This window comes from Orycteropus afer, unplaced genomic scaffold (genome assembly GCF_000298275.1).
Source record: "Orycteropus afer afer isolate SDZICR_OR568_19922 unplaced genomic scaffold, OryAfe1.0 scaffold00016, whole genome shotgun sequence".
NCBI classification, from domain to species: domain Eukaryota; kingdom Metazoa; phylum Chordata; class Mammalia; order Tubulidentata; family Orycteropodidae; genus Orycteropus; species Orycteropus afer.
This window is the reverse complement of record NW_006921603.1, coordinates 14,728,614-14,744,456: the sequence shown is the minus strand read 5'-3', so window position 1 is coordinate 14,744,456 and position 15,843 is coordinate 14,728,614. Positions and strand designations below refer to the sequence as shown.

The 15,843-nt window shown below is 42.0% G+C and overlaps 1 protein-coding gene across 1 annotated transcript in view; it reads right to left on the bottom strand.

Annotated features, from left to right (window-relative positions):
* The window catches only part of PGM1 (phosphoglucomutase 1), an 81,845-nt gene extending 73,677 nt beyond the window's left edge, over positions 1-8,168 (bottom strand). Inside the window, exon 1 of the mRNA XM_007959158.2 lies at positions 7,920-8,168. Within this exon, the coding sequence (XP_007957349.1) occupies positions 7,920-8,165 (246 nt within the window). The 5' untranslated portion in view covers positions 8,166-8,168. The remainder of the gene's footprint in view (positions 1-7,919) is intronic.
* Positions 8,169-15,843: the final 7,675 nt, after the last annotated feature.

The following is a 15,843-nucleotide window of genomic DNA, read 5'->3' as shown; positions in this document are numbered from 1 at the left end:
TTTAATCTAAATATTTTATGTAACAAAGATTGTTAAGTGGCTAAGTGCTCAGCTCTAAAAACATAGCACTTTGGGAGCTCTGGTAGAGTGGTGCCTAAGGCACGTGACTGCTAACCAGAAGGCTGTCGGTTCAAACCCACCAGCCACTCCTCAGAAGTAAGATGGGGCAATCTACTTCCGTAGTGATACTGCCTTGGAAACCCAAGGAGGGGTCACCATGAGTCGGGTCCGACTCAACGTCACATAACAACAACAACAACAACATCCATTCCTCTCCCTTACCTCTCCCACTGCTCCCCTCACCTGAAAGTAGGCCCCATCTTCTATGCTCCCAGACTATCTGCTCTTCAAGACAATTCATGTTTAACCTCTTTCTTCTCCAGGCCAGAATATTTTCTCCCTTCTCTGAACTTAGCATTTTTTCTAAGGCAGTTCTTTTTATGTGTATATATTTCCTATGTCTTAACTCCTCCCCTAAAAGATCGTACACCCCTGGATGGAAAAGGGCAATAATTTATTCATACTGCTATTTCATGATCATTCAAAATTGCAGAGTACAAATAAGGGAAGACAATCATTAAAGCTCATCAGAATTAAAGAACATTTTGTAACATGAAAGTTACAGCATATTAAAAAGTGACCCAAAGATGTTTGACAAGTCATCCCTGCTCCAAGGATATCAGGTATTAAGTAAGGGTGGCAAGACACCTCCACCCTAACACCATTTTACCTCATAGTCCCCAAAACTTCCTTTTTCTTCCCAGTGTTCTTCCATTTCCTTCTACATGTTGTGAACAGTATCTACAAACACATCCTTTAACAGTGTTTATAACAGGGCTCTCAAGAAAGTTCAAAGTGTGATTTTATCCCAAATGGAAGATAAATAAAATTTATTCATTGTAAAGTGAAGCTCTCAAAGCCTCAAAGCCCAGCTGGCTTGGTCTAAGAACATAAAACCCTTAATCTCTGGGTCCTGTATGTGAGGCCCCTTCTGGTACAGGTATTCATTAAATGCAGGGGTTCTTAACCTGGGTCCTTGGACCACCATAAGATCCATGGATAGAATTCAGGGGGGTCCAAATTAAGCATATTGTTTATGCTCACTAAGGAAGTATTCTATCTTTCACTGTATCTTATAATTTAGTGCATTAATAAAGAGGCACATATATTGCTGTATCACAAATTTAGTTTATTAATTTTTTGGTTATTATATTTCAATACAATTTTTGTTTTATTTGTAATTCTTTGTATTTTGCTTTATTCATTTTAAAAAAACTTAAAATTTAAATTTAAAATTAAATAACAACCAAATATAAAACTAAACAAAAATTCTTCTGTACTGGGAATCTCCTGGATTTTTCAGTAACATGTGTCAGTAATTCCTTTTTTGGGCTAATCTGAGTTAGATTTTTGTCATATGCACTCAATTGGGTCCTATCATGGAATCTCTCTATATTGGTTGAAGTCATTGAGGACTGGAGAAAGATGGGAGATAATGCATCTATTCTGGAGACTAATGGCTGCATCAGGTTGGAAATTTAGATAAACTTAGTGTCTTGTTATCAGCAGAATATTAATAACATAAAGTCCTGCCTCAGACTGCCTGAGGGTTTCTCACAAGTGTCATTCAAGCAGCTTCCAGTAGAAAGGCAATGCCCTATACTTAAAAATATGTTGCTTCATTTAGTCCTCACAACAACCTCTCTGGGTATGTAGTTATTCCTGATGTTTACAGATGAGGAAAAAAGAAATTGGAAATTAAATAATTTTCCCAAGAGAACAGTCCTCAATTCTCATGATTTTTATTCATTCTGCCTAGAATTTCTCTCACCTGAGATATCAAGGTCACCTATATCTTTGTGAAGCCTTCCTCACTTTGCCCCCAAAATACAGTCCTCCATGCTCTTACCCCTGTGTTACCTGACACAGATCTCCATTTTAACACATAACACATTGTGTTTTTTATTCTAGTGTATCTCCTCTTCTACACTATGTTGTTCTAAGAAAAAAAATATTTGTGTTCTGGTTACCTAGTGCTGCTCTGACAAGAAACATACCACAAATGGGATGGCCTTAGCAAACAGGAGTTTATTCTTACAATTTGGAGGCTTTAAGTCCAAGTTCAAAGTGCCAGGCTCTAGGGGCTGGGTGAAAGCCCCTCAACCTTGGGGTCCAGCTCTGCCTCTACTCCCGGCCCACTGGAGCTAGAGGTGTTTATTCACTCAGACAGCTGCTGGCTGCTGAGGCTGAGAAGCCCCAAGGTTGATAAGTAAAAAGGCACAGTCCCAATGTTACCAAACCACATGGCAGGCCATTAACTTAAGTCCACTGTAAGTCCCAAGGTCAGCAGAGCCTAGCAGGCTGCTGAGCAACGACACAGCTACATGCAGGGTCCAAGTGTGTCATAGGCTCAAGACCATACCCAAGACTTGTCCTTAAATACAGGAAGCAGACCACATTCCAAAGGCAGCTACTCAGCTGCCTGTGGTAGATCCCACCATGGAACTGATTGCCAGTCTCATCGTGGGGATTAACTACCACCAGCTGCCCAACCACTCAACCAGGCCCAGCCAAATTGACACACAAACATAACTACCACAATTTGGTATCCCAATTACTTAACACAATACCTGATACAAAAATAAGTGATGAGAATAAATTCAATGGTCACCAAGGAAGGATATCATTGCTGATGTCAAATGGATCTTGGCTGAAAGCAAAGAATACCAGAAAAATGTTTACTTGTGTTTTATTGACTATGCACAGGTATTTGACTGTATGGCTCATAACAAATTATGGATAACATCACAAAGAATGGGTATTCCAGAACATTTCATTGTGCTCATGCTGAAACTGTACATAGATCAAGAAGAAGTTGTTTGAACACAACAACGGGATACTGCATGGTTTAAAATCAGGAAAGGTGTGCATCAGGGTTGTATCCTTTCACTATACTTATTCAATCTGTCTGCTAAGTGAATAATCTGAGAAGCTGGACTATATGAAGACTATGACATCAGGATTAAAGGAAGATTCATTAATGATACACATATGACACAACTTTGCTGAAAGCAAAAAAAAAGCAAGCAAAGAGGAACTATAGCACTTACTGATGAAGATCAAAGACTACAGTCTTCACTTCAATATAAAGAAAACAAAAATCCTTACAACTGTACCAATAATCATGATTCACAGAGAAAATATTGAAGTTGTCAAGGATTTCGTTTTACTTGAATCCACAATCACCACTAATGGAAGCAGCAGTCAGTAAGTCAAACAACATATTCCACTGGGGAAATCTACTGCAAAAGATCTCTGGTAAAGTGTTAAAAAGTAATGATGTTACCTGATGTTATCTCTGGTAAAGTCTGAAAAAGTAATGATGTAATGATCTGGTGGACTGAGTCACACCAGATAAGTGTTAAAACGTAATGAGGACTAAGGTGCCCATGACTCTAGTCATGCTATTTCCAATCACCTCATACACATGCGAAAGCTGGACAATGAATAAGGAAGATCAAATTGGAATTGATACATTTGAACTATGGTGTTGGTGGAGAATATTTAATATACCATGGACTGCCAAAAGAACTAACAAATATGTCTTGCAAAAAGTACAGCCAGAGTCCTCCTTAGAAGCAAGGAGGGCAAGACTTTGTCTCATGTACTTTGGACATGTTATTTAGAGAGACTAGTCCCCGGAGAAGGACACCAGACTTGGTAAAAGGTCAGTGAGAAAGAGGCGGACCCTCAATGACATGGATTGACACAGTGGTTGCAACAATGGGCTCAAACATGGCAAGGACTGTGAGGATGGCATAGGGCTGCCAGTATTTTGTTCTATCGAACAGAGAGTTGTTATGACTTGGAACTGACTGGATGGCACCTAACAACAACTACAGTCGTTCCTCAGTATCCTCAGGGGACTGGTTCCAGAACTCCTGACCAAAATCCACAGATGTTCAAGTCCCTTATGTAAAATAGTATAAGCCCTTATTTAAAAATTGCATATAACCTATGCACATCCTTCCATATAGTTAAAAGCATCTCTAGGTTATTACAATACCTAATAAAATGTCAATGGTATGTAAATAGCACTTCACACTCCCTCTTAGTCTTTGAGGGATTGCTTTAACCACTTCATTACCTTTGTCCCCCATCTAGTTCCAATCCAAGGTTGGTTAAATCTGTGGACGTGGAGCTCGCTGATACCAATGGTCGACTGTATATTCAGGCTTTAAGTGCTGGAAATACAAATTCTGGAAATATAATTCAGGGGAATTGAACAAGGATTCTTTGAATGCTCTAGGTATTGTGGATACAGATAAAACACAGACCCAGACTCAAACTTACTCTCTAGTAGGTGACTGTGACATGTAAACAGATAATTTCACTGCAATTTGATTAATCTATTCTAGAGATATCCATAGGAAAGGAGCATTGATCAGGGGAAAGGAGGGGCAGAAAGACAGGTACCAGGGAAAGCTTTCTGAAGATGTGGACTGAGTCACACCAGATAAGGAGTAAACCAAAACAAAACAAAACAAAACTCACTACAAAGCAACCCTCACTGGGTTTCCAAGGCTGTAAATCTTTACAGAAGCAGACTGCCTCATCTTTTCTCTGTAGAGTGGCTGGTGGGTTCAAAGTCTTTTGGTTAGCAGCCAAATGTCTTAATGACCAGAGCTAGCACATTTAAATCCCTAGGTAAGAAGGGAGAGAAAGAATAAAATCAGAAAGCAGTGAGCAGAGGACAGAAACCCCAGGAATAGCTGGGTTGTGAGTAGGGCAAGCAGACCATGAAGGAACTCTCAAAAACAGAAACAGCAGCATCAGGAGTGGTCAAGGGAAAGGAGATGAGAACTTTAAGAGTGTAAAATCAACAGTGCCAGACGCAGAGGAAAGTCAACTAAGATGAGGCCTAAAAAGTATTCAGTGGATTCAGCAACCAGAAAGTCCTTAATATTTTGGCAAGAGCAATTTTAGTGGAGCGGTAGAAGGGCAGCAGCCAGATTACTGCAAGGAGGGGAGAAATCACAGGTCAATGCAGAAAACTTTTACAAAGTTTGGCCAAAAGGAGGAAAAGCAGTAGGGCAGTGGTTAAATGGTGATGAAGATTCAAGAATCTTGATTTTTTTATTTTTCAGTCTTAACTAATTCTTTCCTCCCAAACCCATATTACTCCCAAGTGGGCAACTTTCACCACTATGCTTTAACTCCCACTTAAAACTTCCACTATGCTTTAAGTCCTGAAGGGTAGGGCTTGTGTCTGAACCAACTTTTTATTCCAAACATTATTGTACATGGTATGAGCTCAATATTTGCTGAGTGGATGAATGAAATGCAAATGCAGCACAGGCAGTAACTAGGAAATGAAGGGATCTATTATAGGGTCCCTGAGTGGAAATCATGGCACACTGGATACAAATATTGTTTGCTCTTCTTTCATGGGAAGGTGTGGTTGAAAATTTGGGAGCATGAAGAAAACAAACCCAGATAATCTTCCCTCCTTGATGTTTATAGATGTTTAACCCAGTGCGGCAGAAGTAGTACTCAGTTTAGATTTGTAGATATAGGAAAATATATCTTTAGATCCAAGAGTCCCTTTATTCCCAGAAGGTGTTCATTTGGAATGGGCAGGTCTATACAGGATTCTAGGAGCTCTGGTAGCATAGTGCCTAAGGCACTTGACTGCTAACCAGAAGGCTGGAGGTTCAAACCCACCAGCCACTCCTCGGAAGAAAGGTTGGGCAATCTACTTTTGTAGTGATACCGCCTCAGAAACCCAAGGAGGGGTCGCTATGAGTCGGGTCTGACTTGATGGCAAACAACGACGGCCACAACGATACTGGATTCTTAGTGCTTCTTGTAAACTATTTAAGTTTCAGTTTTCTCACTGACAACTTGAACCACACCAAAAACCAAACTCACTGCCATCGAGTCAGATTTGACTGATAGCAACCCCTCCTTGAGTTTCCGAGGCAGTCTAAGGCTTTTGACTGCTAACCAGAAGGCTGGTGGTTCCACCACCACCAGCCACTCCTCAGAAGAAAGACTGGGCAATCTCCTTCAGCAGTGATACTGCCTTGGAAACCCAAGGAGAGCATCACTATGAGTTGCATTTGACTCACTGGCAGTTAGTTTGGTTTGGGAACTCTGGTGGCCTAGTGCCTAAGGTATTTGGCTGTTAACCAGAAGGCTGGTGGTTCAAACCCACCAGCCACTCCTCGGAAGTAAGGCTGGGCAATCTACTTCCATAGTAATACTGCCTCGGAAACCCAAGGAGGGGCCCCTGTGAGTAGGATCTGACTGCACAGCAGTGCCTTGCATTATCACTACTGAAATAGATTGCCCAATCTTCCTTCTGAGGAATGATGGCTGGTGGGTTTGAAGTGCCAGCCTTCTGGTTAGCAGTCAAATGCCTCAGGCATAGCGTTTATCTTTATAGGGTACAGAAGAATAAATAAGGAACACTAAATGAAAACCAAAACCAAACCCACTGCCATCAAGTAGATTAAGACTCCTACGACTCCCACTGGGTTTCCAAGACAGTAATTCTTTACAGAAGCAGATAGCTTCATCCTCCTTTCATGGAGCGGGCTGGGGCTTGAACTGTAAATGAAGTGCTTGGTAAAACTGTGCTTGGCAAAATAGCACTCATTATATAGTACAAAAAACCAAATCAAACTCACTGCCTTGGACTGGGATCCAACTCATAGCGACCCCTCCTTGGGTTTCTTAGGCAGTATCACTACAGAAGTAGATTGCCCCATCTTTCTTCCATGGAGTGGCTGGTGGGTTTGAACTGCCAGCCTTCTGGTTAGTAGTTAGATGCCTTAGGCACTATGTCACCAGAGTTCCTCACCACGTAGTAGTTAACAAAATAATATAAATAAAATACTACTAAAATAAATAAAAGTATTAGTAAAGGGAGTAAGTTCCAAAAGAGTTGGATATAAGTCAATTTAAAAAAAAAAAATTTAGAACTCGTTGGCATCATTTACAAAAGTCAATAAATAATCAAACCCAATTTGCCACTTCTAGCATTTCGGGTTTTCTGAAAAATATTTAAGTTTCACATATTTGAGTAGACCTAAAAGTCTCACTAGAGGTTCCTTAGCAGGGGGCGGAACCAAGGTGTTGCACTAATTTCCTGGCCAGAGAACTCTGCTTGCCTAACAGTGCCCTGGGGTACTCCGTTTGTCTTCTAATTAAAACTCAGCTTCAGGCCCTTCGGGTGCAACAAAACCAGACGCAGGCTTTTTAAAAGCCTGCACCACAGCAACCAGGCCGTGTCAGGACAGGAGCTGGTCCCCACGCAAACTCCGCGGTGGGGAGGAAGGCTAGGCTCCCGCCTCTTAAGACCCGCGCGCCAGACACACCAGGAGGTGAGTGCCCCCGCCACCCCTGCGCAAAAGCGTCGGGCTCGGAGCCAGCGAGAAGCGCCAGTCCTAGACAAGAATAGCAGGCAACCCGGAGGGATGCAAGCAATTCTGAGCAAGGTGGCGGCTGTCTAACCTTTCTCAATTAAGGCGAAGGCGCTCTGCGCTGTAACCATATCTTCAGGAAAGGTTACTGTAAATGTCAGAGGCCTCGGAAGGGGTAGGAGGAGAGGAAAGGAAAGGGCAGGAGGGGGAGGGTCGGTCTTCTCCTGGTGGTGTCCGGCACCCCGCGCCCGCGTCTCCCCGCTCTCGGAGAGCCAGGAGAGCAGCTCTGCTGGGTCTCGTGGCCACTTTCCCCCACACTGCGACCTCCGCGGAGCCTGGAGGCGGGGAAGAGCGAGCGCAGAAGAGCGGGGCGTGGAGACTTGGGCGGCAGCGCGCGGAAGTGCCCCTGCACCCAGACTGGGGCGGGCGGCACTCCCGCACGTCGCGCACGGCCTCGGGCGCACGCCGCTCAGGAGCCGGCGCGTCCCTTACCCCGTTGGCGGCGGCAATGCGGACGATGAGCTGGATTGCTTCCTTCATGTAGAACCTGCCGTCCCCGCCCACCACCAGTGTGGCTTCCTGTCTCAGGGCCGGCTCCACAGTGGAGATGATACTCTGGATGAAATTCTCTGCATAGTTGGCGCTGCTCTGGAACACCTTCACCCTCTTCCGGAGCCCGCTCGTACCCGGCTTCTGATCCGGGTACGCGTGAGTCTTAACGGTCACGATCTTCACCATGGTGGCGACTCGCTGCGTGGGGCCTGAGCGGACTGCTAATCGAGGGGCGGCCGGGGCTGTGGCTGCAACTTCTCTGTACACAGGGCGCGAGCGGGTGAGCGTAACCGCGGCACTCGGGTCAGTGCTCGGCCCTCCTCCTTAAAGGCACAGGGGACAGGGCCCTCCCTCTGGGCTTTGGCCCTTTTAACAGGTCTGGGAGGGACAGGAAAGGGGAGCGCCCATCTCCAGGCCTCTTGTGAAATGGGTGGAGCCTCTCTGATTTAACCTCGTATTCGTGAACCAATCCGCTGTAAAATGAAATCTGTAACTCCTCCCGTAAATGGAGGGGCAGAGCTTCGGGTACCCACCCCGGCGGGCAACGGCCTGAGGCTAGGTGAGAAAAAAAATAGAGCATAATGATTTCCTAGTGTGCATAACGTTCTGGAAACCGTTCTGAAAGACAGAAGTGCCAGCCTCAGTTACATTTCATGACTCATTCTTTCTAATCTCTCTCCAAATAGAAAGACGTTTATGTTGGGAAAAGATGTCGATTCCAAAGTTCTAATTTGACTTAGTACTTTCCATCTGTTTACTGATAGATCACACACTTTATTTCCGTCGGGACGGGTGCATATCCCAAAAAAACAAACTGCCAGCAAGTCAATTCCGAGTCATAGCGATCCTAGAGGACAGAGTAAAACTACCCCGTCTGGTTTCCATGACTAAGTCTGTCTCCCACCCGGGGTCTGGTGGCTTCCAATCATCACCCTTTTGGTTAGCAGCCTAATGCCTTAACCACAACATCACCAGAGTTCCTTGAGGGTGCATATACCAATGATTTATTGAATATGTTTCTAATCCCCTATTTTATACTTAGAAAACTGAGATTCAAAGAATAAAATGCTTTGTCATGTTACACAGCTAAGTACAGGTTGAGCTGGCTCCAAAATCAGGGCTCTCACCATGATTTGGCTGCTGTGTCACAAAGTTGGACAACTACAGAAGTACAGGGAGGCCTTGAGAACTTGTAAAAAAAAAGTATATGGTAAAGCTGAGTGTGATTACCATCATAATATATCAAACTATCCATGCAATAGAAATTCAGAGAAGACATCAGCAAAGACGGAAGTGGCCACAAAGAGTTTATGGAAGATACAACGTTGATGAAGAGTATTAGATTATTAAGTAAGAATCTTCAGTCTTTCCTTTAGATTTAAAGTATCTCCCTTGATTTGGTGAGAGCATTTTTTTCCTTTGCTCAAGAAATATGTCATTTTGGTGATGTGGGGAAAAAAAGACCTTTTGCCCCTTACTTACTAAGTGTCTGACCTTGGGAAAGTTAGTTGATACCTGTAGGCCTCCATTTCTTTACTATAAAATTGACATAAAACCTATTTTAGGGGATTTCTATTAGAAATAATGAGGTTTGGTATATCAGCAGTTCTCAATAATGAATACACAGTAGAATCACCTCAAACTTAACTGTCATAGAGTTGATTCTGACTCTTAGGGACCCCCATTGAGTTTCCTGTTTTCCTTCCTAAGAGTGGCTGGTGGGTTTGAACGGCCAACCTTCTGGTTAGCAGTCAAATACCTTAGGCACTGTGCCAACAGAGTTTTCAAACCATCCATGCTCCAGCCCCAAAAAACACCAAATCAAACCCACTGCCATCAAGTTGATTCCCACTCACAGCGACTCCCATTGGGTTTCTGAGGAGGTACATCTTTATGGTAGTAGGTTGCCCAGTCTTGCTTCCATGGAGTGGCTGGTGGGTTTGAACCACCAAACTAATTCAATCATACCTAGCTGATATAAGTAAATTACCTAGCATAGTGCCTGAAACATAAGAAGCTCTCAAAAATATTAACTCCCTCCCTCCCCCAAATCCAAACCCAGGGTTTATGGTTAATCTGTAAATTAGATTATATCCATGCTTTTTTTGGCTAATTGATATTGATCAAACAGGAAGGCTGACAGACCCATACAACTGCCAACTCTACAAAATGAAGTGTGGTATAGTAAAGTTCACTAGAGATGAATTTCATTGGCAAATAATATGTGAAAACTGAATCCTGGACTGCTAGTTATATTTACACAGGACTTCCTAGTTTACAGAGTAATATAATCTTATAATTTAAGTAGTGTAATAACCCACTTTATAGATAAAATAATTAAGGATAGAATGGTTAATGTAATCAAGATTACCAATCTCCAGAAAATGAAAATAACAGCATCCAATCACTGAATCTTAAAAATACCTACCTCATAGAGTTACATGGATTAAACTAGATACTGAATATAGAGCTTCTACAGAGTGCTAGGGAGCTCTGGTAGCATAGTGCCTAAGGCACTTGACTGCTAACCAGAAGACTGGTGGTTCAAACCCACCAGCCACTCCTCGGAAGGAAGGTTGGGCAATCTACTTCCGTAGTGATACTGCCTCAGAAACCCAAGGAGGGGTCGCTATGAGTCGGGTCTGACTCGACGGCACATGACAAGAACAACAACAGAGTGCTAATAAGTAATAAAAGGTATCTCATTGTAAATGGTGGGCTCAAACTCAGATCCCATAATCTTTCTATATTGTTCACTATCTTTGGATCTAGGGTGGGACTTTTCATTTACCAGGAACTGCTGATCCAAGCCAAGGTGTTTTCAATAGCCTCATATGCATTTAAACCTGGACAATGTATAAGAAAGACCAAAGAAGAATTGGTGTATTTCAGTTGTGGTGTTGGTGAAGAATACTGAATGTACCATGGACTTATAGAAGAATGAACAAATCTGTCTTGGAAGAAGTACAGCAAGAATGTTCCTTACAAGTTTCTTGTACTTTGGTCATGTTGTCAAAATGGACCAATCTCTAGAGAAGGATATCATGCTTGGTAAAGTAGAGGGTTAGCGAAAGGGGGAGACCCTCAACAAGATTGATTGACACAGTGACTGCAACAATGGGCTCAAGCATAGCAACATGGTGTAGGATGACCGGGCAATGTTTCCTCTGTTGTACATATGGTTGCTATGAGTTGGAACAGATTCAACAGCACCTGAAACAGCTAACCCCCTTGTGAAGTTAAAAGAGGTCAGATGCCTTCACCATGCCACTTTTACAACCATCAGCTGGAGAAAACTCTGCTTTTAAAAGGCTCATGTGATTAGTTAGTGGGAGCTCTGGTGGCATAGTGCCTAAGGCATCTGACTGCTAACCAAAAGGCTAGTGGTTCAAACCCACCAGCCACTCCGTGGAAGGAAGTTTGGGCAATCTACTTCTGTAGTGATATCGCCTGGGAAACCCAAGGAGGGGTCGCTATGAGTCACACCTGACTCGAGGGCAGCGGGTGATTAGATAGGCCTACCCGGAGTTATCTCCTTTTTGCCATATTATATAACATAATTATGATATGATATTATAGTTACAGGTTCTATCCATACTCAAAATCTGACTTGCAGAGATTTCCAGGTTGAAGTGTTAAGAGAAGTAGAATGATTCTTGCTGCCCAAAGGTTAGCATCAAAATAGGGAAAGAAGTCATTGGACCTTAAGAGGCCATGTAGACAGAAATGAGAGCATTCTTGGCAGTGTAGGCCAGTGACTAAAGACAACACAAGGTGATTGTGTGCCTGCATAGATATTTGGTATCAAAGGCCAGATGTTCTTCTTCCCCAATACTTTGGCATTTTATAAACCAACAAGTACTTAATCATGGCCCAGAAGGGTCATCTCAATGGAACGAAATAGAAATCAAGATGAGTTTGAGAGAAATAATTTTTATTTCCTGAACATTCTCACTTCTAAGCATTCTGACTGTACTCCAAGACATATTTGCTCATTCTTCTAGAAGTCTACGGTACATTTAGTATTCTTCACCAAAGTCACAATTCAAATGCATCAGTTCTTTTTTGGTCTTCCTTATTCATTGTCTAGCATTTAGGCTATTGAAAATACCTTGGCTTGGGTCAGCAATTCCTGGTAAATGAAAAGCCCCACCCTAGATCCAAAGATAGGACTAGATTTGTATTTGCTAATAGGAATCTGAGTCTCTGCCATCCCAACAGAATGGAGATTTGAAAAAATTGTAGAGAAAAAGTTAAGATGTCTTTCTTGCACAATTAGATTATGATGAGATTTGTACTTTTCTACTATTTTCTAATTCATATTTTTTCATGGTTGTACAGAATATCTACTTTTATTAATTATAATAAAAAATCGAAGATGCAATGAAAGATTTATGAAGATAGTCTAATTTAGAACTACTTATAATATATGAGTATAACTAAATAACATAAATAAAATACAGACAACACTATCCCATTTGTGTTTTTTAATTTATTTTATTTAAGAAATATACACAAAAACAAAGTACTGGAAGGAAATAAACCAAGATATGTAATAATAATTACCTCTTGGTTTTATTACCCAGAGGTAAAAATTACCCCTCTGATAGGGTAATTTTTTATTTTTTTCTTTATGCTTTCTCTGGATTTCCCAGGTTTTCAATAGGGAGTTTGTATCATATGTAATTATAAAAATGTTAATTTCTTTTCCTTTGACCCATCTTTTAAGTGGTGATCCTCATGTTATTTCATTAATGAGGAATTTTTTATGCTTCAGATAGTATTCATTCACTCACATATTGATTCATTCACTCTACCAATATATTTAGAACTTCTGAGAAGTGCTAGTTCTTCAAAAAATGTCAGGTGAACAGGTCAGAATGGTCTCTGTTCTCATAGAGCTTGTTGAAGAGGCAGATATTGAATAATACTTATGTTGTTGTTGTGTGCCGTCGAGTCGGCCCCAACTCATAGCAACCCCTCCTTGCGTTTCCGAGGAAGTAGGATTGCCCAACCTTCCTTCCGAGGAGTGGCTGGTGGGTTTGAACCGCCAGCCTTCTGGTTAGCAGTCAAGTGCTTTAGCCACTATGCTACCAGAGCTAATTATGTTAAATGTGACAAAGCAGTGCAGTTACTGTCAGAGTATAAGGAGGAGGATCTATTATTGGAAAAGGAGCCCTGGTGGCACAACAGTTAAGAATACTGCTGCTAACTGAATGGTGGGCTGTTTAAACCCGCCAGCCGTTCCTGCCTCACCGTAAAGATTACAGCCTTGGAAACCCTATGGGGCAGTACTCTGTTGAATAGGATTGCTATGAATCAGAATTGACTCAAAGGCACACAACAAAAACAACAATCAATGGAGGGAGTCAGGGAAAATATCCTGGAGGAAGTGATGTAAAAGTTGAAGCCTAGAAAGATGAGTAGTAGTTGGCCAAGTGAAAAGGGAGTGAGAACATTTCATTTCCAGGGAGAGGGAATACAAAGGGGGAAAGTCCGAAGGAGGGTGGAGTAGTGGATCTATCACATTGGGCCTTCTAGATGGTGTCAAGTATTGGCATCTTTATCATATGAGCAATGAGCAACCAAAAAGATTTTAAGCAAAGAAATACTCTGATCATCTTTAAGAGATCACTTTTGCGCCTGTATGAATGAATAAAAGGAAAAACGTGGGTAAAATAAAGTAGGTAGGTGGCCTACCCAGAAGGAAGAAGTTTTAGACGTTATCTTTTCTATATGCCACCCAGCCATCCATAACATCTGAGCTCAAATGTGTTAAGTTACATTTAAAGGCAAGGCAAATCCACTTCTTGAACAAGTTAGGACTCTTCTTACAAGCCAGATTACCTAGAATTTTGTTAGGTTTTGGAAACGGAAAACTGTGGTGCGTTGTATGTACTGGGTTGAAGACAATAGAGATGGATAGAAGTGAGCAGACTCAAGATAATTTCAAAAAGTAGAGTCAACAGGACTTGGCGATAGATTACATGTAAAGGGTGAGATAAAAGGAGTTAACATCCTAGCAAACCAAGATTGGGAATATTATAAGAAGTATGGATCTAGGCATGGTAATAAAATATAATCATGGATTCTGTTTTGGATGTGGAAAGTTTAAGGTTTCAGTCATGCATCCAAGAGGAGTTATAGAATAAGTTGTCAAATGGACAAGTCTAGAGCTTAGAGTGGGAGCTCTGGTGGCATAGTGGTTAAAACATTTGGCTGCTAACCAAAAGTTTCGTAGTTCAAACCCACCAGCTGCTCTGGGGAGAAAGATGAGGTAATCTCCTTCCGTAAAGATTTACAGCCTTGGAAGCCCCATGGGGCAGTTCTACTTTGTCCTAAAGAGTCACTATGAGTCAGAATCAACTTGATGGCAGTGAGTATAGACCTTACAAACTCCTCAACAAGATGGACACAGTGGCTGTAACAATGGGCTCAAACCTAACAATGGTTGTGAGGATAGTGCAGGACTGGGCAGTTTTTCATTCTCTTGTACTTGAGTTGGAACCTACTTGATGTTGTTGTTATTTGCCATCGAGTCGGACCCGACCCATTGCGACCCCTCCTTGGGTTTCCAAGGCGGTATCACTACGGAAGTAGATTCCCCAACCTTCTTTCCAAGAAGTGGCTTGTGGGTTTGAACTGCCAGCCTGGTTAGCAGTCAAGTGCCATAGGCACTCTGCTACCAGAGCTCCCAATGTAATATATAGTATAGAGAGACAAAAAAGGGGGAGAGGGTCAGACACCGAATTCTGAGAAACTCCAGCAATTAAAGGCCAGGATCTGTAGTATGAAAAGGTTACCTTTTTCTACCTTTGAAACATCAACCCAGCAGGAAGAAGCTTTAGACGTTATCTTTTCTATATGCCACCCAGCGTTCCATAACATCTGAGCTCAAATCTGTTAAGTTACATTTAAAGGCAAGGCAAGTCCACTTCTTAAACAAGTTAGGACTCTTCTTACAAGCCAAATTACCTAGAATTTTGTTAGGTTTTTGAAACAAGCAATTGGCAGCTCTGTGACAGGCTTGAATGATTTCCCTGCCTACATTTACAAGTGTGTATAAATGAGAAGTGGGTTGAATCCCAGCAAGATAAATGTAGGATACTTTGTCAAATTCCATTTCCAAATACAATGTTCATTAAGTCTGGCTTTACATTCACCCTTCAAAAATCATCATTTGCATGCTAATTATAATGATTTAAACAATGTGTTTGCCATAGGATATTAATCTTTGATGACTGCAACAAACAATAAATGGTATAAACTGATGTATATGGAATTTGTAATGAAAATTCTAGATGGTGACGTGGGTGATCTAGTGGCATTAGTCTCTTAATAGTAACAGTAAATGAATGACAGGGCTTATACAAAAACTGATTGTCAAAATTTAAAAAAATTGAAAAGTGGAGAGTTCTGGCAAGATGGCGGACTAGGCAGAAGGATTGCACAGACCCTCTTCAACAAAGAAAAGGGAAACCAATTAACACAGACACAGAAGATAATCTTGGACCCCTGAGCCTTGAACGGAAGGATACAGAATTGGACTAAACCCCAATTAGCAGAGGAATTTGCGTGAAAATACCAAGAAAAGAGACATACGGTGCTGCGGTCTGACAGCAAACGGAGTGATCCAGACAGTACAGGCAGCTCAGAGATTCCCGTCTGGTGGTAGGTCCTAAGAATTAACCTAAAAATCACCCGGCTAGCCAGGGACTGCATGGACTGTGCAGGGTGGCTGCGGAACAAACAGAGAAGGTGAAGAGAAAGGTGGGCTGAGCTGTGTACTTTTGCCAGTCCGGAGGGCGCCGCCATTTTGTAGGTTTAAAAAGTGGTTGGCTATTTTGGATATTTAAAGAGACAG